This window comes from Amphibalanus amphitrite, unplaced genomic scaffold (genome assembly GCF_019059575.1).
Source record: "Amphibalanus amphitrite isolate SeventyFive unplaced genomic scaffold, NRLGWU_Aamphi_draft 000569F_arrow, whole genome shotgun sequence".
In the NCBI taxonomy this organism is placed as follows: Eukaryota; Metazoa; Arthropoda; class Thecostraca; order Balanomorpha; family Balanidae; genus Amphibalanus; species Amphibalanus amphitrite.
The window spans coordinates 2,885-30,538 of record NW_024882063.1 but is presented as its reverse complement, the minus strand read 5'-3'; the positions used below and the strand labels follow the sequence as shown (position 1 = coordinate 30,538).

General features: G+C 50.8%; 1 protein-coding gene across 1 annotated transcript; it reads right to left on the bottom strand.

Moving 5' to 3' along the window:
- Nucleotides 1–92: 92 nt before the first annotated feature.
- On the bottom strand, nt 93–27,654 carry LOC122394031 (alpha-1,3-mannosyl-glycoprotein 4-beta-N-acetylglucosaminyltransferase B-like; the record flags this gene model as incomplete). The annotated part of the gene is made up of 12 exons (XM_043390569.1): nt 93–1,098; nt 1,378–1,493; nt 6,461–6,597; nt 8,178–8,272; nt 8,623–8,721; nt 16,883–16,990; nt 18,046–18,176; nt 21,758–21,849; nt 22,231–22,449; nt 25,070–25,116; nt 26,123–26,347; nt 27,443–27,654. Coding segments are annotated over 12 exons (1,502 nt in total), but the record flags the coding sequence as incomplete, so codon positions are not given.

Below are 27,654 nucleotides of genomic sequence, written 5' to 3'. Positions count from 1 at the left end.
GAACTATACTTAAAAAAAACCTTCATCGCCCACAGCTTCTCAGCAAATTCCGAGTCCTCTCCTGCAGTTCATCACCTTCACGCGACAGTAACAAGAACTGGGCAGCTGTATTCGAGGCACATACGGGTGGCGTGGGCCGGGCCTACCTCCCCCTGGACGAGACACCCCTGGACACTATGGCACTCGGCGGAACCGACGCTAACGCCACCAGACAACCAACTACGCGCACCACTCCAACACGCAACAACCATCGTAATTGTTAGCCTCATACAGCGCAGCAACACCCAACAGCAGCTGCACCTTTCACATCCTCGCGTCACTAAGTACGAAGGAAAGACTCGCGCGCCGCACCGTAGGAATGATTTCGCTGTTGGCTTTGCTGCGGGACACTGAGGAATGATTGGATCAAGACAGCGGCAGTATCCTGCCACCACAGACGCCCAACACACCTACCGGCCGCAACAGGCAGGCACAGTCACACGTAAGCTCTCAGACATTCGCGGAAACTCGGACCCCAGACAACAGACGCGCAGCTTCGTTTTGGTGAGACGGTTATTGTCGCACTGACGTACACTGGCTTTTATAAAGCGGCTCACGAATAGACAGCGCCTCCATTAAGCGGATCTAGCTACGTAAAAACGCACCACCTTTCACTCATGTCAACGGCGAGATAAAAGTAAACAGGCGGATGGAACAACCAATATGCTAATGGTTCCACAAACCATTTATCCATCTCCCATATTATAGAGTCTATTGCAGTCTTAAATACTTCGTACTGTTAACCAACGACTAGTTAGAACGTTTCCAATAAACTGGCGAACACTCAACAACGCGCGCGGGTGTGTGGCCGGTACGTATTCTCTCACCGCAGGTACTGAACTGCCCCCACCCGTCCCGTCTATAGGCACGTGTATTCACTGGGCTCGCCGGGACGGCCCTTGGACGCAGTCACTATCACTGGTTCCGCACCGTCCCCGATACCGTCACTGCCGCGCGAGGCACTGTTCGAGCGGCGCGGCGCGGGGCGGCTGGCGCAGTTGAGCAGAGGGTTGGCGGCTCCGCCGAGCTCCAGCGTCACTAGCTCCTCTTCAGGTGAATCTGCCGATATGGAACGGCTCATTGAAAGGGGATAGTACAGCCGCAGCAGAAGCCTAGACCAGCGACCACGCCGTCTCGACCAATCCGATGGCTGGACAAACTACTTACAGTGCTAAAATGGCACATGATACAATGCATCAATAAAGAAGAGGGTAAATTCTACGTAGGTATTTGCTATGGAATGCGAGAAATGCGACATATTTAGGATTAATGCACTGACTTCACTGAGGGACAGTTCTTTTAGCTGGCTGTCTCAGACAAAGCCATTTTTACACTCACCTCACTAAGTATGACCCAGTTGTCGCTCTCTGCCTGGACGGCGAGCCTCAGAGAGCGGATCGGCCCCCACGTGGGATCCAGCGAGCCGGCCGCCACCCCCTGGTCGTCAAACTGACCTGAAAGGACACCGGATACGGCGCCGGTGAGCGGGCGGGTCATATTCCGAGGGAGATCGGTGTGCTTTACTGCGACTCACAGAGCGGGCGTGGAGTTTACTGCCTACAGCTGCCGGGCCAGTCAGCTCTGAGTTGGAGCATTCGTGAGTTGAAAGTGGTTACGAGGGATGCTAGTACAGGATTCGTTACTTAGTAATTGAAATGTGAGCGACATGCAGTGCAGAGGCAATGATAGCGAGACCAGTGCTAGGTGGGGTGGATTCATAGCGTGTATTGTATTGTATTGTATTGAACAATCATGAGCGATCCACATTCTGAAAGTGCGTGGCGATTACTGCTCAGAATCCGTATCCGCGGTTACTAATCTAAACATTCACAGCATTCACACATTCACTCACGTCAAAGCACGGACAGAGACACTTTGCAACGGCGAAAGCACCACCTTTCAGCCGCATGGGCAACACCTCCGCCGCCGACACACCGCGGTACTCACAGAGCAGTGACGCCTGCGTGTGCCATTCGACGACGTCGCCGCTCCCGTCGTACTCGTCGATGAGGCGAGGATCGAGTCCAGCTCCGATCCGGACCTGCTCAGATCCCTGCACCACAGCGCCCGTCTCTGTCGGTGTGTCCATGATAATGCCGAAATGCCGAAATAGCTTGTAGAAGACGTAGAAGAAAAGATCCGGGCAACACTTTGGTAGACCCTATTCAGGTCTAGCGGTCCACGACGATCTGTGCGTTCGTGTACCGTTGAGTCGTCGTGGACCGCTAGACCTGAATAGGGTCTACCAAAGTGTTGCCCGGATCTTTTCTTCTACGTCTTCTACAAGCTATTTCGGCATTTCGGCATTATCATGGACACACCGACAGAGACGGGCGCTGTGGTGCAGGGATCTGAGCAGGTCCGGATCGGAGCTGGACTCGATCCTCGCCTCATCGACGAGTACGACGGGAGCGGCGACGTCGTCGAATGGCACACGCAGGCGTCACTGCTCTGTGAGTACCGCGGTGTGTCGGCGGCGGAGGTGTTGCCCATGCGGCTGAAAGGTGGTGCTTTCGCCGTGTGGTCACAGCTGTCCGCGGTGGACCGCCGGTCAGCAACGGCGACACGAGACGCCTTGTTTAAGGCGTTCGCCATGGACGACTTCGCGGCTCACACAGCATTCGTCGCACGTCGGCTAGAGCCGGGGGAGAGCGCTGATGTCTTCCTGGCGAGTCTGCGCCGCTATGCTGCCCTGTTCGGCGGCGTGACGGACCGACAGCTGGTAGCTGCCTTCGTCAACGGTCTGCCGGCGTCCGTGGCGGACACAATCCGAGCAGGAACCAGGTCAGAGCAACTCAGTCTGGAGAGCACAGTCGCCCGCGCACGGGCGGTGCTTGGTAATGACCAGACGCAAGCTGTGGCGGTGGTTCACAATGATCTACAGCGGCAGCAGCGGCGGCAGCGACCGAAGCGCCCACCTCGTCCCAGACGCTGCTGGACGTGTGGGACTGAGGGTCATCTCGCCGCGGCCTGCCCAAACGCCTCGGGGGACGTGTCAGCGCGAGCACTGTCCCCGGAGCAATAGATCGCGTCCTCCCGGTGATCCAGAGCAAGGTAGACGGTCGTGAGCGGCGTGTATTGGTGGACACTGGTTGCACAGACACGCTCGTGCACAAGGATTGTTGTGAGCAGTGGACACCGCGGACGGTGATGATGAGGACTGTGAACGGTGGGTCGTTGCGGTGTAGTGGGACGGCCAAAGTCACCATGGAGTGCCAAGGCAAACGAGTGACGCTCGCAGCCTTTGTTGTGCCTGATCGTCCATTGGGAGTGGACATGGTGCTGGGCATGTCGGGCATCACGGCCCTAGGTGGCATCAGCCTGAGGACGCCGACAGACGTGCGGATCTGTGCGGCGGCGGCGGCTGAGGTCGACCCCCAGGGGCTGGCGCTGGATGCAGCAGACTTCTCGGCCCGGTTCGAGGCACAAACTGGAGAGTGGACGGTGGCATGGAAGTGGGCAGACGGGGAAGGCCCGGAGTATCTGCAGAACCAGGTCGCCCAGTATGCCGTGCCGCCGGAAGCTCGACCAGCATATGACGCCGAGCTGGAGCTGTGGATCCGGGAAGGATGGCTGCAGCCGTACGACGAGCGGGTGGATGGCCCAGTCCGAGGTTTAATTCCTCTGATGGCGGTCCCGCAGCCAAATCAGGACAAGGTGAGGCCTGTCCTGGACTACCGTGAGCTGAATGGTCACATAATCGCACACACTGCAGATGCGGACGTTTGCGCCGATCAGCTTCGTCGCTGGCGGCGGCATGGCGCTCGCATTGCTGTAGTGGACTTGCGGAAGGCGTACCTTCAGCTCCGGTTGGATCGGCGGCTGCGACCGTACCAGACGGTGGAGGTGCGAGGTCAGAGATACTGCCTGACTCGCATCGGATTCGGCCTGAGCATCGCACCGGCTGTCATGAAGGCCGTGGTACGAGCCGTCCTGCTCCAGGATGAAGTGGTGGCCCGAGGAGTGCTGCCTTATGTGGACGATCTCCTGGTGGACGAAGAAATCGTCAACGCGGACCACGTGGTGGAGCACTTCGCCCGGTACGGCCTGGACTGCAAGCCGCCGGAGCGGGCGGCGGAGGGAGCACGGCTGCTCGGACTGCGGGTGAGTGCGGTCGCTGGAGAGCTGTGCTGGCGTCGTGACAACCCAGTGCCGGCGCCCCCGGAAGTGCTGACGCGTCGGGCTGTGTTTGCTTGGTGTGGTCAGCTGGTGTCCCATCTGCCAGTGGTGGGATGGCTGCGACCAGCGGCCGCGTGGCTCAAACGGCGCGTCAATGCTCTAACAGCAGGATGGGACGACCCAACAGAGGACGTGGGGCTGCGCGGGCAGGTCGATCATGTCGTGGCCCGACTGAACGACAGTGACCCGGCTCGAGGCCCATGGCGGCTGAAGGGGGACAAGTTGGTGGTCTGGACGGACGCTAGCTCTATCGCTGCCGGTGTCGTCCTGGAGGACCCCGAGGGTGGCGTCGTGGAGGATGCGAGCTGGCTACGGCCTGAGTCGAAGGCGGCGATGCACATAAACATGGCTGAACTGGACGCGGCGCTCAGCGGCGTGAACATGGCGATCGCCTGGGGCATCACCATCATCGATCTCTGTACGGACTCGGCTACGGTCCACAAATGGATCGATGACGCCCTGACCGGCCGCTCGCGCCTGCGGACGAAGGCACACGGGGAGATGCTCATCCGCCGGAGGATCGACGTCATCCGTCAGCTGGTGGAGGAGTTCAACCTGAGGCTGACAGTCGTCCTGGTGAAGTCCGCAGACAACCTGGCGGATGCACTGACTCGTGTGCCAAAGGAGTGGCTCCGAACACCGGACCCAGAGCCTGCCGCACGGCCGGTGGCTGCCGCGGCAATCGCGGACCCACGGCCGGATGTCGACCCCGCACGGATACGCGCAGTGCACGAGAGTACTGGACATCAGGGAGTCCGTCGGACCCTCTGGTACGTGCGGCGGAATGAAGACGCCCGTGCCACCCGGTCGGCAGTGCGCGCCGTGATCCAACAGTGTGATGTGTGCCAGTCCATTGACCCAGCACCGGTACGTTGGCAGCAAGGGTCACTGAGTGTGCCGCTGACGTGGGAACGGCTGGCGATCGACGTTACGCACTACCGGGAACGGTCCTATCTGACTGTTATTGATTGTGGACCATCCCGGTATGGAATTTGGCGACTACTGCGCCGGTCAGATGCGGCTGAGGTGACGAACCAGCTGGAAAACATCTTCCTGGAAAGAGGCGCGCCTGCAGAGCTTCTGCTGGACAACGCCACGGAGTTCCGCAGCCGTCGGATGGCGGCATTCGCCGCGCGGTGGGGCGTCCGGCTGCGCTTCCGGGCGGTGCACGAGGCAGGCGGCAACGGCATCGTCGAGCGCCACCATCGGACAGTCAAGGTGATGGCAGCCCGACAAGGCTGTACAATCGGGGAAGCAGTGCACCGCTATAACGCCACGCCTCGTGACGGGATGCATCCTAGCAGCGCTCCTGCAGCAGGTGTCTTCCAGCGCGCTGGCCACGACCTCCCGCTGAACATCGACGAACCCGGCCGAGCGGTGTCCGAAGTGGGCGATGGCCTCCAGAGTGCACGCAAAGCGTTCCGGGTCGGTGACGCCGTGTGGATACGCCGCCGAGGTCAGCCGACGCGGTGCACGGACGTGTCGCGGCGGGGCGTGGTGACCCGACTGTTACCGGCACCACTGGTGGAGGTGGATGGTGCCCCGTGGCATGTGCGCTGCGTCCGACGACGGTTTGAGGAGGGTGGCGACACAGACAGTATGAGTGACTGTGAGTCCGAACCTGAAGACTGCCTGTCAGAGATCAGGACGCTGCGGCTGCACGAGAAGCCGTCTGGTTCGGTGTCGGGGACGGGACAGGACACTGACCCCCCGCCTCCCGAGCCGCCCGATACGGGAGCACCGGTGGAGACGAGTGAAGATGCAGCTGACGTTCCGAGTGAGACGTTCAGCGGTGCACGGGAGGACGCTCAGAGTGAGGTTACGGAAGCCCAACGAGAACGGAATGGCCAAACCGTACTGCGGCGTAGTACACGTGTGAGAAGAGCCCCGGAAGAGCTGTATGGACAGAGTGTGCCAAGCGAGTGTATCGATGTTGATGATGAACAATGATGATGATTACTGATAATCAGGTGGAGGTGTAGTCAGCGGTCATGTGAGTGTGAATGAATCATGCCGTATGGAGTGACTGTAGAGTGAACCTGATCAGTGTGTGACTGGAGGGGTTGCCCGAGGCATTGTGTCAGTAGTACTAGGAAGAATGATGTGACGGGGAGCCAATGGGATGAATGATTGATGACGTGATATGACGTGATGCCCCTGTATAAATGTTGTGGGTTTAAGATTAGCCTTCGGTCACTAAACTAATTCGGTGATAAGTTATCTACACGTAGATATGACTTACCAATTATTGCGTATCCGTCTGAAGTAGTTTTGTACCGCTTAAGTAGCTCGTGGTCGGCTAACGCCGGCACAATCTCAACAGTGGTGTTGTAGAAGCGATCAGAGGGGTGCTCCACATTGCCACTCTGAAACATGAAGCTGAAACGGAGTTCAGGGAGGGTCAGATTCATTCACAGTCCATGAACAAGTCAATATACTGACGGATAAAAGTCAACAACTTCACTGATGTTTCCCGCGCTTGTTAATTAACCCGCGCCCCACTGGGGGGGGGGCTATTTATAGCCCCCCCTCCCGTTTTTCTGCAATAACTTCCAAACCGCTTGACGTATCGACGCCAAACTTTCAGTACCTTCGGCTGCATCAATTCGACACCTTGTGTCAAAATTTGAACTTCGTAGCTACCATAGGTCGGCCGGAAATGACGTCAGAGTGACATCATGTTCGTCCGATTTCGACGCAAAACATTGAACCACGGCAATCGCTCAAGAGCTCAGTTTTTAAGCTAGATCCAATTTCTTTGCATGAAAGGATTCAGAATTGACCGCGCTATCAAACTGCTATCTCGGATTTTCAAAATTTTGAAAATTTCGAAAACTTTATATAATAATATTCAAAATTTATATTTTTATATTTTTTTCAAAAAGTTTTTGACTTTTCGAAAAAACCGGAATATATGTGACAGAACGCATGATTATGACTAACTCTAGCAAGTTTTAGCTAAATATCTTCAAAAATGGCCAAGTTATACGCATTATTGCAAAAAATTCACAATTATTAATTTTTCAAATCACTTTTTCAGAACGTATTTGACATCGTACACCAATATAAATGGCACCATCGTGTTCCTGAGCTCAAACTGCATCCAATAGACACCTTTTTTGTTGAAAAATTTTAACTTCAAAATTTGACCTTTTTTGACCTGAAAGTGACCTGACCTAAGCTAAATTCGACTCAAAATGACCTCGAATGACACAGACGACATCAAATTCGAAATCTATGGCCTAAATGGACCATAAAACATGTGTCACGTGACCGACGCATGATATAATATTTTCGTGACCTGTGATGACCTGACCCTGACCTGAAAATCAAAGTACAAGTTTGGTACCCTCAAGGTATCTAGAGCATCTGTTCACGAGTGTGGAAACCAAAAATGAGCCTGACCTGACTTGTAAGACGGCGGCCAGAGCCCAAAATGTGAACAAGCCAAAGTGCTAATAATTTTTACTTTGACCTGACCTGTGACGTCATCGGTGACCTCGAGGTCAATGAAATTAGGTTTCGCTCGACAGTTTTTCCGGGGCTATCAGACGCCGTTTGAATTTTGACGATCGGCCCAGTAGTTTCGGAGTTAGGAGGGGGGGCTATGAATAGCCCCCCCCCCCCCCCAGTAGGGCGTGTTATACACAGACCCCAGTGGGGCGCGGGTTAAGGCAATACAAGTCGCTTCAATACAATTCAAGTCGCTTAATAAGGCAATACAAGTCGCTTCAATTATTCAATATGAGTCAAGTCGCTTGATAAGGCAATACAAGTCGCTTCAATACAAGTCAAGTCGCTTGATAAGGCAATACAAGGCAATACACACCTGACCAGTAAGCTTCACAAGGAAAAACACAATTGGTAAACGCATGTATCAAACATCAAGCACATTTTCTCCGCCCTATCCCGACCCCACCGGCAGAGTGTTTTCAGCGCAATCTGACGGCGCTACCTACCCGGTGAGTGTAACCGGCGGCGTGAGGTGAAACTCCAGGTGGTCCCCGGGCTGCGGTAACAGTCCCCAGAAGTACGTCTCTCCCCGGTACGCCCTCTGTGCGCCGAGAGAGGGGCAGGGGTGAGCAATAGGCTATCTCGGGGGAGGGAAGACTCAGAGGGAAGACGACTTTAGCTGAGAGCTAGGTTCTTAAATCGGGTCCGTAATATCTATAGGACGTATTTAAGAACCTTCCATAAATAGACAATTGGAGTAGCAACTAGTATTTAATAGGTAACGGAATTACATAGTCGTATCCAAGGTGTTTAAAACTGTCCCTACTATCCCGAGCGATGCACGACGGGCGATGAACACTCCAATCTTTCCCAAGTGATCACGTTTCACAACACTACCTCCAGAGTTTTTTGGTAAGTACCTTTTTATTCCGTCCATGTGCTCCCACTTACCTCCAGAGTATACTGCTTGTGTGGCTTTATGTCACAGACCACCCTGGCCGGCGGGTTGCTATGCGCCTTGAACATCTGCACCTTTCCAAACTGCTTGTCCTGTCGATACAAAATCAGATGTCATGTGCCAATCACTTAACCCGCGCCCCGCTGGGGGGGGGGCAGAATCTGCCCCCCTCCCGTTTTTCGCCAATAACTTCTAAACGCGTTACGCCAGCGACGTCAAACTTTCAGTACCTTATCATACATCAATTTGACACATTCCCTGAAAATTTGAGCGAAATCCGTCGGAAAATTTTTGAGAAATTGACGTTTTAGTGACGTCATGTTCGCCATTTTCGCCTCAAAAACGGCAAAATTTCAAACGCCGCTAACATCTTCAGTTTTAAAGGAATCAAGACGTAACAAAAAAGGTTATACGTGATTCTACTTTGTCTATCAAATGGCTATCTCGGTTTTTTGAAAATTTTGAATTTTGGCCAAATTTTTTCCAAAAAACTGACTTTTTTGGGAAAATATTTATAAAATCCAAAATTTTGAGTTTATCGAAAAAACCGGAATATATGTCAAAGAAGTGGTCTATGTGCACCTACATACCAATTTTTAGAAGAATCGGTTCAAAAATGTGGAAGTTATTCAAAATTTTATGACGTCATGACACACAAAAAAAATGAAAAATGATTTTTTTGGAAGTTCTAGACCTCGTACAGAAACAAAAATACCACCATTCGATTCGCCGTGAAAAACTGCATCGGATAGACACCTTTTTAGGCCTTAACAACCAACTTCAAAATTTGACCTCACTTGACCTGACCTTGACCTGACCTCGACCTGAAATTCATCCAGAGGTGGTCCATATCACTTATTGAGTGTGCCTATTGAATTCCATGAGTAAAATGACCCATAAAACATGTGTCGCACATGCCCTTTTCTATATTTTGTTTTTGGTGACCTGACCTGACCTGACCTGACCTTGACCTTGACCTTTGAATGACATTGTGTGCAACGAATATTGTCTTGGTAGTCTAAGAACACGTTTTGGGCAATCAGTCTCAGCCCATTCTTCGGCAACTACGGTGCAAGGCCGATACTGTAGAAACTTGCATTTTGTACCCTTGACCTGACCTTGACCTGACCTCTGACCTACTTAAGCAAAAAAATTTGGGCTCTTAAGATCCGCCTTGTTGAGAGCTTTCGATTGCCGTTTTCCCCGTCTTTCTACGACCATCGGTTCGGAAGTTAGACAGGGGGGGGGGGGCAGAATCTGCCCCCCCCCCCCAGCAGGGCGCGTATGGCTGAATAGCCCAGCGGGGCGCGGGTTAACCCTCGCCAGCCGGGGGGGGCGCCCCCCAGGTTTTTTTTTCGTTATAGCTCCGCACACGCTGGCGATAGAGAGCTGAAACTTGGCATACCTGACCTTTGATTCAAGCCAGATCTTTTGACACCAACCGCATTTTCGGGTCAGGTCAGGTCACGGACCTATGGCGTCATAAGTGAACCTCTGCACGACCTCCAGATGTGGCAACTGCGCAACGCCCTCACTGCCAGAGGAGCTTTCACAGGGAAATGAAACTTTCAGGATCTAGTATCCATTACGAGTCTCACAACTTGTATATCTCGGATTTTTCCTAAAGGTCATATGAGGTCAGGTCATTTTCGTGACCTCACCATTATAAGTCAATGGGGAAAAATGAAAACTGCTATTCTGGCATCGGGAACGACCTCCAACTATCTCAAGCACACAGAATCGTGATTTGATGCACTCCTTGCTTCCAAGGTTAGATGCCTCACTTTTGCCTTGTTGACCTTGCGTGACGTCATTTATGACGTCATCAAGGTCATATTAGTTTTTCGTCAATAACTCCCGAGCAAATTGAGCCAGCTATGTGGAAAAGCCACCAATGGACTCAGGAAGACCTGCCGAATCGAATGATATGCGACATGACCTCTTTCGACCAACTTCGTGACCTGGGGGTGCTGACCTGACCGTGACCTGAGGTAAACACCCTAAGTTGACCTGATCCGAACAAAAAAGTATATCATTCGACGCGCCTGAGCGAGGCGAACACGATGCTGCCAAAATCGCGTCTCTGTGGCCGTTTTTGCGAAGTTATTCACCAAAAACTGAACCGTACCTTGGCGCACTTGACCTGACCTCAGAGGTCACCGGTTGACCTAGGACCTTAAAATCGGGTACCAATCTCTGCGTCTCGTAACGGCGCACACGCTCGCTTTTTCCGCGACGCGTTAGCTCCACCAGGGGCGAAACGGCGAGGGGGGTCGTACCCCCCCCGGCCGGCGCGTATGTAGAAAACCAATAGGTCCGGCGAGGGTTAACCCCGACAAAAATACCCAGCACACTGAGTGAAGGAAACCTCCCATCGGGCACTAGGACACTTAAAAGCTATAAAGCGTGAGCATGTGAGCCGGCAATTCGGCCGGCGCGGCAGCAGCTCGTTTAAATGTAACCCTGACATCCACCAACGGCAGCTATTGAGTGGCACGTCCAGTGCGCAGCGACACCCGTGCGCGGGCGTTTTGGAATACCGCCTTGGGAATACCTAAAACACGGCACGGTCGGCACGGCGTGGCTCGGTAGTCGGTATGGCAAGGTGTACAAGGCCCTCGAACCCGCTGTGCAAGGCTTGCCATTAGGTCATTGGAGCGACGCTGAAAGACGTGGAACCATGTATGCACAAGAAGCTATGCATATAAAAAGTGAGTCAGCAGCATACCTATTCAAATCGATAGGCAAATGTCCACGCAGCAGTAAAATCGATGGGCAAATGTCCACGCAGCAGCATATAGGTTGACAAGTTGGTGTCATCTAATGTGAGTAAGTAGGGCCGTGGTAGCACTAAGTTCACGCATTACGGCTTAGAATACACCTTAGTAGCGACCACACACTTAATTTGCTGGTCGTTACCAGAGTTGTGCATAATTAAAGCTAAAAAGGCGTCACTCAAATCGTCAATTTTGGCGTGCCTTGCTTTTCAAACATGGCGCAAATTGTGGTCGAAATGAGGTATAAGTGGTTACGCTAAGCCACCGCATATGTAAGTCTGTCGGTGTGAAAGCGTTTTAAGCATATCAGCAACGAACAGCACGGCTTTGAATAAAATGGTGCGCATTCGGTAAGTTCAGTCATCGGTAACCAGCTTCCTTCATATCCCTGGCATTTTCTTTTGAGCCATTCTTCACAATTCAGCAGGCTGATGGCGAAAATACATCAGATTGACAATATAATCTGGATATTCTGGATAAGTTCTTCTTTTTATACACAGGTTTAAGGTCAACCTTTTCATGCCACAGAAAGGGACGTTAATATCCACAATTTTGATACAAGTTTGGCATGAACATGGGGAGCATGGTCCCGTGACCTCTCTGCTCTTCATTCGTCGGTGAATACCAACCGGCCAGCAATAATTCGAGTGCGACAGTTTCATCAGTTACTGACCGAGCTGCTTACCAGCCACGCGTCTCTGGTTACCATGACAACCAATCAAAAACAGTTGACGTTATACAGGGATCGAGAACCATTGGATTACAATGTTGCCGGTATCCAGTGTCAGTGATGGTCGCGTTGCTTGGCAACACAACTAGCAACAGCCTTTGTGCTGAATATAAAACCGCAAACCAATCAGAAGTACGCGTTCATAAAAATAGGTAACACACAGCAATGCGGTCAAACATCACTCTGAGACAATATGTGAGTAGAATATCAAAACTACACGTTCGGGGCCAGCAGTCAGTCGACCTTATCATGGAACGTTAAAGCTGAAGGTGAACGAGTTATGTGCAGTAAAAAATACAGCTTTCTCTTCTGTGCAGAAATATAATATCATTTTGTGAGGAATATGAGTGCAAAGGTGCACAGAAACAGAGCCACCCTTACGACTACTTGAGTGTGCACTCAGTTTCACTCAGTTTTTGAAGACACACAAGTCACCACACCGTTCATCATACGTGGGTCATCGCAAGGACCGATATTTGGACCACCTCGCACGTCATCACACAGCATTCAGAGCGTGAGCAGGCGAATCATCACAAAGCAGCACACAGCAAAAGCAAGCCAGACAGGAGGGACCGCACCGTTTCTCGGGCGCGGGACCTGCGCTGGAGCATTCTGAGGTGGAGCAGCTGTTCGGAGGCGGACAGCGGCGGCGGCGCGGCCGGACCCGACCGGTCCTGGGGTCACGCCGGGTCAGCGGGTCACCAGCGGTCAGCCAAGCGGTATGAGGCAGAGACTAGGACCGGCAGTTGTTATATACACAGCTACCAAGCTAAGCTGGAACGGTTCACAGCTTATAACGTGCATGGATGTATTTTCAGGGGCTCTGCACAGCCGCGTGCCTGAGCGCGTGCCCTATGTAGCGTTAAGTTGTTCGATCACTATATTAGTAAACAGTTATTCATTCAACTGGCTATTGCATAGGTTAGGCGGAGAACATTAACAATTAAAGGTAGTGTGCCACCTTTGAAAGATTTCCCATTTTATTTTTCCTAGGATAAGAAGCTTCTGTTTTTACCTAATATCGCAAAAAAATCAAAAATGGGCCTGGAATAGTGCCTTTTTCGCCTAAAAGTTTTTCGGTTTTTAGATATGTATAACAACTGTAGTGGGCTCACCTGCAAACAGGCGTCGGGCAACAATCGCGAATGCGGCGCACTTGTGACAATAAGCAAAGGTCATTATAGTGTTACGACCATACGACGTACGGGAATGAGTTATCAGCTGTCTAATCGTAGACAACACAATGTCGAGCCTTAAACTGTAAGCCCGTATTGGTATTGTTTCTTTTATTTGGCTGTCGAACATTATTTATGGTTTGAAATATGATTTTATGTAAAATAATTGATATGAAAAAGCCGTCTTATAAGTTATGACCCCATTTCACCACACGCAAGTGGCAGAAATGACAATGATCAGCTGACGCATTTTTCTTGGCCGAAGTCAGAGCGCGCGGCCCGACGCACCACGCGTATTTGGAAATTCCGACCTCGACGAGCATCAGAAGCCACCTAACAGGCGTGTTCGAAACCGCAGGAGATGATGATGAACGGGTTTATCGAAACTTGATTGGATGAGCATATCGGTAATAGCGATTTCAGTGTGTGCATTTATTGTTCATAGTGGTGTGAAATGTGGTTGGGGTACGACCGACAACCCGTCGGGGCGAATTTCGCACTGGGGTACTCAAAATTTGAAGAATTTAAGACGTTTCCATGAGTTTTGAAGGTATGGATAAGTTCTAAAAATCCGGTTCTCCTTATCTGGGCCATTAACTCCATACGGTCCAAGAAAGCTGGCACACTACCTTTAATATTTGTGTTTCACGCGTCCAAAATGCTAAATAAAGGCACCCTGAAGCACAGGGATATAAGAAAACGCACAAAGTTTCCATAACAACAGCATTTCCATAGCACCCAATTAGAAATATTGCACTAACCGTGCGTGCTACAGTAGCTAAAGACCCCCTCAAGAGCAGGAAATCCGTACTTACAAATCCACAGCGGGCCAAGGTGCAGGAATTACCCAAACACGGCGCCACCTAATAAATCATATATGAACGCATTTATTTATTTATTTATTTAGGCTCGTTACAACATCCACGTAGTGGCTTTTACGTTGTAGTGTCAGTATACATGAAAATCATCTCACATCTCGGGCATAGATAAAAAGACAAAAAGAAAAGTAAAATACAAGAACACGATAAGAATATTAAAATACCACGATAACAGCATCTATAAAATGTTGAGGTAAGCTAAATCACCATCCAATAGGTACATGAAATATATGTAAAAGATGACAGTAAATGGAGCGGTACTAAACGACCTAAAAGGCGAACGAACAATGACACCTAAGATATAAACATTGCACAAACTATCACACTAACGCATTCTCTCTGATATTCTTCCTGCACTGCCTAACGGTCGGCGCCTCCCGGACAGCTGGTGGCGCTCCATTCCAGCTAGCCACGGCGCGGTAGGTAAAGAAGCGCCGGGCACGTTCAGTGCGCACCTTGGGTAGCTGGAGCTGCCCAGCTTCAACGGCCCGGGTGCTGCGTGCTGATATGTCTGCGCGGGACTCGACAAGAGTTTTTAGATTTGCGGAATAAGTTCCGTCTTTTAGAATCTTATGAATCGTGAGAATATCCTTTTCCACAATAAGTTTGTCTAACTTTTGCCAATTAAGCTCAGCGAACAACGGTGTGACGTGCACGTTGCGCCGTGATGAGGTAGTGATTTGGGCAGCATGATTCAGCACCTTCTGGACTCGTTTCCGCTGGACATCCCTGCACCCACCCCAAACAGTAAGGCAATACGCTATATGTGGGAAGACCAGAGCCTCAACAATGAACTTTTTAACTGCGGTGGGTAAAGAATGGGAAAATTTCGCCAGCCCTGCCAAAGTTGCGTATGATCTCCGGATCACCATCGAGACATGGTCCTCCCACTTCAGCTCGGGGTCCAATGTGACGCCTAACACTTTCATCTTGATTGCTGGCCGCACCTGCGCACCAGCAAAGTTCACCATAATGTCGCCACCAATGCCTTGTTTTGGCATGCCAAAAAGTATCATTTCGGTTTTAGCCGGATTAATTTTAAGTCCGTTTTGGTCATACCAGTTCTGAACGATGGAGAGCATATCCTCCACTTTGTGTTTATGACTATTCATATCGTTTTTGTTGAAACTGTTGAGAAATTGCGAGTCATCGGCATACATTACAATTTTATCGCAAACGACATGGGAAGCGACATCATTAGTGAATAACGAGAACAAGATTGCTCCCAAAGTGCTCCCCTGTACCACGCCATGGGTGACAGGAAGGAGGTGTGACCCCCCTTTTACTATCTGACGCCTACCGTCAAGCCAGTCGGAAAACCAGTGCCCATCCACACCGTGCCAACCTAGTTTATCCATGAGTCTGCCATGCTCGACGCTGTCAAAGGCTTTGGAGATATCGGCCGCAATATTTGACACCACTTTCCCCTTGTCAGTTTCCGATATTATGAATTGGACAGCGTCGAGCATAGCAGACTCCGTGGAGTGACCCCTACGGAAGCCATGTTGCTCCGGACAAATAACATTATGCAATGTAAGATATTCCACCAGTTGATTACATACCACCCGCTCCGCCAGTTTGGACACCGTTGGCAGAACCGACACGGGGCGAAAACAGTTAACATCAGTCGCATCACCTGATTTGAATAGGGGTGTCACTATGGCCAGCTTCCACTCATCCGGCAATGTTCATCGGGCAACGCAGCCCTCGCAAAACAGCCACCTTGGCCTCGGTACGTACCAAATGTACATCGAAGTGGCAGCTGCGGGGCCGGTCCGTCTTCCCCAGGGAATATCGTGCCTACGAGCCCGCCCTGACCACGACACGCGAGCACCCCATCACACTGATGGGCCAGGGACCTAAACCGGCGCTGCCACCCCGCCCCCTGTCAGTCTGCATGCCAGACCACTGTTCTAAGGCCAGGTCACTGCCGTGTGGAGTTCCTAGGGCAGGCTCGGGGAGATGTTGGATCGGGATAAACGCCAAGCTGCAGCTAAAGTTGGCAAACACAGCGAATTTGTCCTCGCGCCCCGTGCCAGCTTCGAGCCAGTCGATACCACGGGATAAATTCAGTGCGACATCATTCTCGAAGGCGCATGTTCTCCAGACTAACTATTGGACTCAATTTCACTTAATTCAAATTGTTGTGATGGTTGCATACATCACGAAACTTGCACGCAAAATAGCGTGAACAAACAGGCTGGCTCTCTGGTTACGCGCTATGACTTGAGGACACTGTGTTCCGTGACCTGATAAGAAGGCGCTTTTTCATCAACAGCGACCTAATTCATCAACGTTAACACGACTTAAGCATACCATAAAGCAGCTAGCGTCGAAACATTCCCTGTCGGGCACGTAACCCCGCTCCATTTTCATCAGCATTGAGCCTGTTCAGTGCTGCTGAGTGCCCGCCTCGGCCGCCTCGACATACTCGGTATCAACACCACGGAATGGTGCAAAATCACGACAGTAGCTGGTCACTGACCTATACCACTCCCTCGTAACCTTGCGACTTAGCCTCGTTGCTGGTGCGCCCTGTCACTACAAATCATCATCATTATCATCAGCATCCGTGACTTTACCGTGTTACACAAATACCGGATAGGACAGCAGGCGCACCAGAAGCCAGGACGGACCCATAGTACAGCGGAGCCATGCATCGGAGAGTTAGTCGCGAATGTCTGCGTACGTACCTTTAGCTTCTGCACCTTGCCCTTGAGCGACGAGTGGGTACCAATGTGCTGGAACAGCGACGGTTTGTAATGCAGCCAAACCTTGTCCTTTTCCTCCTTACATTTCTTCTGTAAAACAAAACCGTAAACACATCAGTTTGCATTCACACAACAGCTTAAAAGAAAGCATGGATGCCTCGTATCAAGGCGCTTGATAGCCTACGAGCTCAAGCGCAAGCATCCGAAAAATCCAACAACACACAAGCCACAATGCCATCAGCCTTTTTCAATGAAGCCCGCCAAGCCATCGCGATGCCACACATTCAGGATTGTTATTTATCGGCCTCAACAACTACCATAAACAAATGCAATTGCTGGCGGTCACAGACATATAAGAAATTAATGTCCCCATTCGTGCCAGCGGTCAGTGACGACACTGCTATTTGCGCGACCATCGAATGGCTGTCCGACCGCCCCACGCTTTCATACGTCGCTCAGTAGAAGAGGCGTTATGAATACATAACGCGGGTCCATTTACCGACAGCGATCGCTCGTCGACCATAGTTTTGTTATGAGGATCATCACACACGATCCGTTCGAATAACGAGGCAGAGGCGGCCGCATGGACAGCCAGGTCGATGGATATTCGGCGGGCCGCCCGACGCGACCAGGGGCCTCAGAGGCCATGGTAGTGGCAGTCTGAACCAGCGCCATACCGCGGGCACGGTCAATAGGGCGAGGCTATTCTACGGACGACAAACGACCCAGGTCCACGTACTGCAGGACGCGTGTCAGCGAGCTCGGAGCTTGCACAACATGGGGTCATGATGGGGTCATGCGAACTGACGGTTGGCGCGGCAAGTTAGGAATAGCGAAAGGACAGTAATGACTGCCTTTTGCACAGAAGACGATAACTCCCAGTAAAGAAAAATGGACAGTTATATGTCCACACCGCTATACGAACCAGTATAGTCAAAAAGCAATTAAGTGATCAATAACATGCATGCCCACAATTGCGAAACATTCACTAAATCGTGGTGCCAGATGATACCTATTTCCATAGCGTGATGCCAAAGACCTCGCATACTTCCAGCCAGCGTCATGCGGGCAGACACACTTCGCCGAATTACTGAACTGCTACAGTGCAAAACTGGCCAGAGGGGCAACGGCATACGACCACTTACAGCACTTTTGTCGAAGCGGCACACCTTGGTGTGCACGAGGTTAAGCAGCAGCCAGTCTGAGGGCTTGTCGTTGTTGAACATCACCAGAAAATGAATAAGAGGCAACAGGTCCACGGTCTTGAATAGTTTCCCTGAAAAGAAAAGATAAACATTAGGGTGTCGATATCTGAATGGCATGTCTCTACATCTAGCCCAATAGGCCTAGCGGTAGAGATGTAGATGTCGACCGAGCAAAACATCTAAACATCATTTAAGGCGGCCGCACACTGGGCCATTCGGCGGGCGAGATTCCGCAAAAGCGGAATGTCGCGGGCGACATTCCTACAGCGGCTTTCCGCTTGTTCTCAGCAGGACCATTCGGCGGTGCGATTTTCTACTTAGTATTTTCAGGAACTTTATGTGAGATATTTTATGATAAATATAAACGAATGCAAACTAAAAACATTTAAGCAAATACAATATTTGCTTATTTAATGCGATTATGCTATGTTTCTGTACAATAAAGTTTTGAATATCTATTAATTTGACATAATTTCTGGAGGAAGTTGCAAAAAAATAAAGCTCGTGATTAATGTAAACAACCGTGTTTGTCGACAAATGCAAGAAACCTAAAGACAATTGTGGAGAGGCACAAGCAACCTGCTATTAGAATAACCAATGAAGTGTATAAAACAATCTAATATGGGGAAAGAAGTGCCGCTACGATACTTCATCAAGTAAATCTATTTCTCGGCTGCTCCATCAATAGTTGGTGAGTTTTAAGTTCCACAATTTCGGGTGTCCGCGGCGTCGCCGCGGAAAAAGCTGAACCGGTCCAGCTTTTTCCGCAACTCCGCGGCTGTCCGCGCGCATGCGCACTCTACCCGCGGACAGCTGGCTGGCAGCCGGTCGGCTGGTAATTTTGTCGTTTCGGCAGCTGATTCGGCGTCCACGAAAGCGTAATGTCGCTACGGAATTGCGTTTTTGCGGAATGTCGCCCGCCGAATGGCCTAGTGTGCGGCCGCCTTTACCGGTCACATAAAACAGATAAAACTGAGTGATTCGCCATGCTACGCATTATCGGCGCGTTGCTTCACCTTAATTGCACTGCATCTATATTACTATTTGAGGAGGGTGCGTCTGTCCGTTACCGAGGTCCCGACTTGGTGGTGCTTTGCGTGGACTACAGGCCAGACCGTTGCACCTAGCCCGGTGAAATTTGCACAACTTATAGATCAAGGATGCGCGACGTGCCTTTGAGGGGTCTCAGCTCGATCGGATTGATAGTGAGCGTGTGGCGCGTGCTCAAAAAGTGCAAATTTGCGTCATAGACTTTACATGTATAAATCGGCTTGCAAAATCGGGCGAAAACGGCTAATTTTGGCCGACACGGGTCCGGTCCAGGTGCGATTTCTTGGAGACCAGGGGTCCGATCGGCACTGGGAAAACAGCATCGTGTACAGAATTGAACGGGCTATTGAATGGTGTGCGGTGCAGGGGATGGCACGCGCCACGTGCACCGGGGGAGGGCACTTTTGTTGAAAAAATGCGGTTTTTGAAGGATTTTGGAATTGATTTTATTTTTAGGTGACCGTTAAACGGAGCAAATTGGAACAGCGCCTGTTGGCAAGAGAAATGTACCGCCTCTCATATAAAAATTGTGAAAAGCTGATTGATCCAAATCAAGGTGGTGCAAATCACGGGAGAAAATGGTGTTTGTCAATTTTGTGTCACTGTATTAATCACACGGGTTTTGCTCCATGATCTGATATCTCTGGCAATTAAAAATGGCACCGTTGGAAAGAGCATTCAATTCTGTCCAATATTCACTCTTCATTTTTGCATGACGGGCAACAGTATTCTTAAAAATGTAAATGTTCCAAACCATTACATTGCCATTTTTAGCGAAATTCATCGATGGCCATACCCTGCGATGGCCCTCAAAAGATTTCACGCCAGTTTTCGAATCATTCTAAAGTAGAACGCATGATAATACGACACGGGCACCTCGATGCGATGTATCTTTTTGTTTTCTTACAAAATGCTTGGCCGTCAAAAAGCAATCGAACGAAGTGGATACCAACCAAATCGACACAGACGAACCCAATACCCACAGGTCAAAAAATCCCCCCTTCGCGTTGCGGAGCACGCGGGTAACCCTAGTATCTATTCTATTCAATGAGCCCTTGCTAGTTCATTTGTATTTACAGGCGCACCGATACTATTGTCTTTTTCACCTACTACTAAGCCACCATTACTTCTGCAATACTTCTGCACTTCTCAATTACAACTCAATTACCTAGTTAACAATACTTTGTGAATGACCTTCCCTTGAAATTGTATGTTAGGTATGATATATATTTTACAAAAAGTCAAATACAGAAATGATGAGTTTTCGATCACGGATCTTTGTCAAATCACATTCAAACTTCATAATTCAAAAAATTATTTGGATCAATCTATGGTAAAATACATGTCCTACCTTACATACAATTTCAAGGAGAGGTCATTCACAAAGTATTTTAAAATACAAATGCTCCTTGCACAAGCACTAAGAAGACTAAATTAGTTTACATCTACAAAACGCACCCCTTGTATTTCCGTGTAGCGCCAAATCTATCCGTCAAAACCATCGGCATTGACACATATGGCAGCGTGCCTGCCCCACCTTCAACAGTCACCCCAGTCCCAGCCGCGCCCATCACAGCTCTGACGGCTCTGACAGGAGTGACACGCAGCTCGGTGGTTCACGTGTCAGGCGGTAAACGAACGAGAGAGAGAGAGAGAGAGAGAGAGAGAGAGAGAGAGAGAGAGAGAGAGGGAGAGAGAGAGAGGGAGAGGGAGAGGGAGAGGGAGAAGGAGAGGGAGAGGAGAGGGAGGGAGAGAGAGAGGGAGAGAGAGAGCGAGAGCGAGAGAGAGAGGGAGAGGGATAGGGAGAGAGAGAGAGAGAGAGAGAGAGAGAGAGAGAGAGAGAGAGAGGGAGAGGGAGAGGGAGAGGGAGAGGGAGAGGGAGAGGGAGAGGGAGGGAAGGAAGGGGGCGGAAGCGGATTGAACGGCAGTGGTACGAACAGTCCACATAACAGCGGAGCGGGCACCGGCTTTTCCCGATAGTACGAACTCGTTGGCAATTTGAATGCAAAGCTATAGAGGAAGCTGGATGTGACTTTTTTAACTAACATATTGTTTAACTAATAAAGCAACTGCATCAGGGAGATGGATGGTTGAGAGGATGGATGCAGCAGGAAGAGGAAGAGTGTCAGATCGACTCTCCGTCCGATAACCGAAATACAAATACCATTACAAATGGGATACCGTTTAACACTAGCAGAACATAACAGGTCCAATATTTTCACCATGGAAACAATCATTGGCCATGACGCCAGCCAGTTGAATGATAGCTGGATAGCAATGTATCGCCTTGATTGCGATTGTCACGCGAAGTGGAGTACAGTATTTAACGTCCGACACTCATAAATCAGTCATAGCGAATCAGTCACTGCTTCGGAAGTCAGCCCCCAATAGTGTTAAGAACACAGTTGGAGGTAGCCGATTTCCTAAGGTGTGCCATACAAGCAGCGGTTGCATAACAGCAGTCGTACGGACAAAAAGGCAAAGCAACGCAATAGGGAGCCGAGCCTAGTTAAGTGCAAGACTTAACAGAGTATCGGTCCACTAGTGTCATCCAATTCAAGGCATAGGTAGCTGGAAGCCACCAAGCGAGAGCCAAACTTACCTATAAAACCAAGTTGACAGAAGTCCAGAAGAAGCCAGTCTTTCTTTTCTGAGATCTTTTGAAGAGCGAATTCCTTCATTTTTGTTACATAACTGTGGGGAAAAACATGGTCAGAACATTGCCAAAATGTCAAATAGTAAGCTCCACTCAATCGCATCTAGAATTGTTCAAAATACAAATTGACAGCTAGTATGCGAGTAGGAAAAACATTGAATGAGCTCTATGTATACAAAGCAAGTTTGTTGTGGGCGAGCTTACTCACGCCGACACACTTCACTTAACATCCAGCCTCACCCTCCACTGTCCACAGTCCCCCGCCCACTCACCCGGGTTTGGTCATGACGTCATCCAACCTACCCTCTACAGCTCATGGTCCCAGCTCCTCCCCGCTCACCCAAGTTTGGTCATGACGTCGTCCAGCTGAAGATCACACCAAGACCACACCTCACGGTCCCTCCCCGCGCCCCACTCACCCGGGTTTGGTCATGATGTCATCCTCCAACTGGACGTAAAACACGCCGCGCGGCCGGCAGTACATCATCAGGAAGGCGAAGTCGAGGTTCTGCTTGGTGCGCCACTGGACGCGCTCCAGCGGATCGTCCAGTGTGCGGCGCAGAGAGTCCCGGGGCGGGTAGTACTCGGCAGACGGGGAGATGATGTCCACCAGACCCGACTTTACCTCGGCCGGAAACCTGCCGGGGAAACGACAAGTTTCTAAAATAACCGAGCGAAATCGCAAGCAAAAACAAAAAAGGAGGTTGGGACCGTCCGTCAAGGAACAAGGGATGGTCGAAGGGAAGATCAGTAGGAATAGTTGACTGGGGATAGTGACCGAAAGACAGCAAGGGAGGAATCTATGGGGAATGATTGGTGTAACGACAGTCAACACATAGGAATGGTCGGAAAGGAGCGACCATTCTGTAAAAAGGGGAAGGACAAAATGGGCGGTACTGGCAACATATTCTGTTTGGCTTATTGACCTCGACCAAACTGGGTCAGCACAGTACACACGCAAATTATAGACCATCGTCGAGCAGAGTCACCCGCATACTGTATGGCGTTCGATAGCACCCACCAAAAACACGCACTGTCAGCCATCCGGGCCCGTCACAACAACCTGAGCCCTGTGATCAAACAGTCCTCAAGCACTGAGCACTGAATTCTCCGACCGGCATTACATGCAGAACGCATGCTGTCAATTCACCCTCGACCAGCCAACTCAACCGATAGGCATAGGCCTTTTCGACCAGCTGGCAGGAATATTACTAACCCAGTCTTCCGGTCTGAGGTCTGCTCATCAACCTCCCGTGACCCTAAGCCACTCCAATCCTGACCCCGGGTCACGAGCTCACGACCACGAGCGCCGGTCACGATCGGCCGTCAGCTCACGGGCCCAATTCACGAGCAGGACGTCCGGCAGCCGGCGGCTCGCCCGTCCATAAAAATGCCGTGGGAGCCGTGTTATTACCGCTGTGGCGGCCCGCCCCTGTACTGTGCTGATGTCGGGACTGCGAGCGGGCCGCCGACCGGGGGGAGGGGGATGGAGGGAGGGGGCGGGACGTAGCGCCGGGTCAGCAGCGATTACCGACACACCAGCTCAGCGACCGCCTTCTCGGTTGGCCGAGTGTTCCAGCGCCAGCGATGAAAACATACCATGGACGTTCAAAGCACCGGCCTTCAATGAAAACACCGGCAGTGCAGAATAAAAAGGTCAAAGACTACGGTCCAGTAGGCCTATAGACAAAACGTTGCAACACACGCAATCTGTTGCATGGCAACCATGTGTGCAAACGGAACATTTCCATAGGGTTCTATAGGGAATACAAAACTTTCGTGGGGCAAAAATGCTGAGTGGCACGAAGTAGGCTAGCAGCGGACTTGCATGATCAATAGCCTCCCACATGTGACTGAATGCGCGACCGACTGCACGTTAGGGTACTTTCTAACGGTGATGTCATACACAACACTCAATCCCTAAGTTGCCTTTTCACGGTATAGGAGCGATGAATGCACTAGTTATCGCAGTGGATCAGCATAAAACTGTCCGGTACAAAGGACTGCTCGATCACTAAATTTCCCACATACACTGATGAGGATTTCCGCCATAACGGATGTAATTGCTACAAATTTCATGGCTAAAGGTAAACCAGCGTATAACACCGTGACAAGCGTCATTCCTAGCAAGATTAATCAGATTCTTTACGTGTTACTAAAACACAAACACCGCCGTTTTATCATACCATCGTTCATATTCTAGCACATGACAGCGACGGACAAACTGCAGGAGGGAGTTGTAAAATTAATACCACTACCAGCCATTGTTTCAACTTGCATGCATACCAACCGAGGCAAACATTTAGCACTGCTCTATTGTATTGAGAGTACCTTATGAAATTCACGATACAATTATCAAAAAACAATTACATGAATGGCGTACCGGTTTCGTCTCTACGACTTCATCAGCGCCGTTGTATCGAAAACAAGGAACTATAAGCACTGCTCTAGTCACCTCGACAACCCTTTTGACAATGCACGAACATCGGAAACTGTTCCATTCATCCTGTCCCGTTATCCAAAATGTAAAGTTCCCCCACGCCCACATCAATCAAAAGACTTGCTCGCCGCTTCAGTTTGGTTCACATCAATTCCGCAAACGCCGGCCGCTTCACTGCCGCGCTAAACCTCTTGCAGGTGTTTAAGCTTTGCGGACTTTTCATCGACCAAAAACCAGGTGCCAGAGCTGCGAACTCATTCAGAGGGAACTACCATCGCCGGCAGGTGCTAACAGCTTCGTGCAGGTGCTCATTGACACAGCAGTGCCGTCCCTCAGCGTAGTGGCGACTGATGGAACGGGTCGAGCAGGGCCATTCATAGAAACAATCGGGGCGCTGTTCTATCCAGTGCCCACGTCAGACGCTGGTGGGGAGACTGTCGTAATGGTAATGTAGGAATAATACCGAAGTGAGGGGTATTGCGGCACTAGCGACGTACCAAAACAGAGGAGGGTTTTCAGCAGCCGGAACAAGGATGAGGGACGAGCTCCGAGAAATCGGATGGCGTCGAGCCCGGCTGTTTGGCACAGGTGATGCCGCATCCGGCCTACGGCCAGCACGGGTCGATACAACAAACTTCCCAGGTGGTGACGGCACTGCACGCGAGGCCCGCCAATCAAACAAGCGGTAAACCACCGTATCCCAAACACGCCCGCCTCCCTACCGGCCCGACGCAGCAGTCACGTCCGACCTCATCACTCCCAAACAGCCACAGAACCCTGAGTGTAACGCCGAGAGTTGGCCTATCGTGATCACTCACTTGTCCTGGATTTCCTGTGCCGTCCGGCTGCAGTACTCCGCATCCGTCTGAGGGAACGAAAACAGATTATGATGCAAGCAGTGGAGTGGAGGGGACGGACAGACGGGAAACGCTTCACAACGCGATAGAATAGCAACGGCGACACTCGGAACGTCGCTGAAAAAAATATAGTCACGACCCAAGGTTCAGCTATGGCGTAGCTATGGACACCAATGCTAAAAACATCACAATCAAAGAAAAAGAAACAATGGTTGTCAGGAAGCGACTGCAGAACGGCTCATTCTAGCCAGACTTATTACGAATTTCTGAAACAAGATAGCGGCATTACGAGCCGGCGATACAGGACGCTTCAGATTGGAAATTCATAGTTTATCAGTCCCCCACCCAGCTTGTGTTCAACACGCAGGAAACCATGACAACGCGCCAACACACATCTCACACTAAAAATTACAGGACTTTAATCCAAGCGTCATAGAAACAGACCAACAGAAGGGCAGCGGGCCCGGGTGCGGCGCATGACAGGGAGCCTTTAGCCTTGAGGTTGCGTGCTCAGCAATGTAGCTTTATGGTTATTTACAGGCAAAAGGCCGACGTTTGTCACGCAAATGTACAACGCAAATGACGTATGTTGTCGCATTCTGACAGCAATGCTGTGGAACTACTTGGTCACTGGGGACAGAAAACGGCACGAGAACCAAACATCAATCAATTTAACAAAGTGCCGCAAAAAAGGCTTTTAGGTGAGCAGTGCATCACGCCTGGGAAATAAACGAGGTAAAAAAAAAAATATGGTATTGACTTCAGCACATTGCAAAGCCTACTAAAACTTTCAGAAAAATTTCGACTGATTCACTCACTCACTCACTCACTCACTCACTCACTCACTCACTCACTCACTCACTCACTCACTCACTCACTCACTCACTCACTCACTCACTCACTCACTCACTCACTCACTCACTCACTCACTCACTCACTCACTCACTCACTCACTCACTCACTCACTCACTCACTCACTCACTCACTCACTCACTCACTCACTCACTCACTCACCTCGGCAATGAAGACAACAATGAGCGTCTCCAGCCTCTCCGACTCAGACATAGAGTCGATGAGGTTTTTCAGTGTCGATATGAGGTAGTTTTGCACCTCACGTTTGACTGTGGGCAGTCCCATGACCACAGTCACGTCCCGCCGACCCTGACTGACGTGTAGCGCCGGTGTCAGCGCGTCGGGCCGGCCCAGCAGGTGCGGTAGGTAGGTGAGAAGACCGGGCACCTGGTGGGGTCAGAGGTGAGCGGTTAGAGGCTGGGTGAGAGCCGACAGGATAGTTGTCAGGAGAAATATGGAGCGGGCAGCAGTATAACACAATCTATCAATTTGGATAAAGAGCGAGATCCAATAAAAATACATACACTTCGCACTTAAACTTCCACTTTCCACAAAATACATACATGTACTTTCCACTTCTATCTCAACATTGAAAATCCCCATCCTGCGATATTTCATCAATACTGGGAGTCAGGGACGTACCCAGGGCGGGAGACGGCGGACGGGGCGCCTCGCCTCCCCCCTTGGGGTTTTCAGGGCTTCCGGATGGAATCAGGGCCCCCGCGGGCCGAAGGCCTACGTTGGCCAAAATCACGTCCGAGGCGAACGAAATTCACGGAAATCCCAAAAATCGCGTCAGGACAATCAGAGCCCTCTGACCAGCATGACAGCTAGGGTCCTTCTGGGCCTCCTGTAAATAGCCGCTAGTGTCTGTGTCTGACCGCTAGGGTCCATCTAACTCCTCAGTAGAGAGGAGGCCCTCTGTAGGTAGGAAGTCCTCTGTAGTGAGGATGCCCCTTTAGAGAAGAGGCTCTCAATAGAAAGGAGGCCCTCTGTAGAGGGGAGGCCCCCGGGATTCCTCCGTTCCCTCCACCCCCCCCCCCTTGGCCAAATCCTAGGTACAGTCCACAGCAGAAGTAATGTGGGGTTTCAGTCATGGGTATGTTCTGCTTCTGAAGCTTAGGAACGATTAGCCAGACTACAATGAAACTTTGAATGTAGCTTATATGTATCGTCACCCTTGCAGCTGCAACTTTAGCTATTGACATCTTCTTTTCGATCACTCCGCATTAAACAATCGCCAGTCAAAGCCAATCGTTGAGATTGGTAAAACCCTACATTACTTTAGCGGTGGGCTGTACGTGCCTGCTGGAAGTTTCGGAAAATGCTGACGGTGTCACGGCCATAACAAGTAGGTACTGTGAATGCCAGCTTGAATTATTGATGTTACAGGAAGTCGCTTAAATTTTAAGACAAGTCCCAGAAGTGCCGCACCGCGTCCTATATATCGTGCACTTCCCGTGTCACATCAAGCTTGCCTACCTCCATATCGCTGTTGATCTCCTGCAGATGAGTGAGCGGCACCCCGGAAACAGCTGCTGGCAGCGCTCCGGGCACCGTCCGACCTCGCGGGGTCGTCGTGTCGTTCAGCTCATGTGGCGGCGCGAGCTGCGCCAGCTGCTGCTGCGACGGAGGTAGCACTGGAGGTCCCTCCTCCTGCTGCCGCTGCTGCTGCTGGGACGGCGCTTTCACAG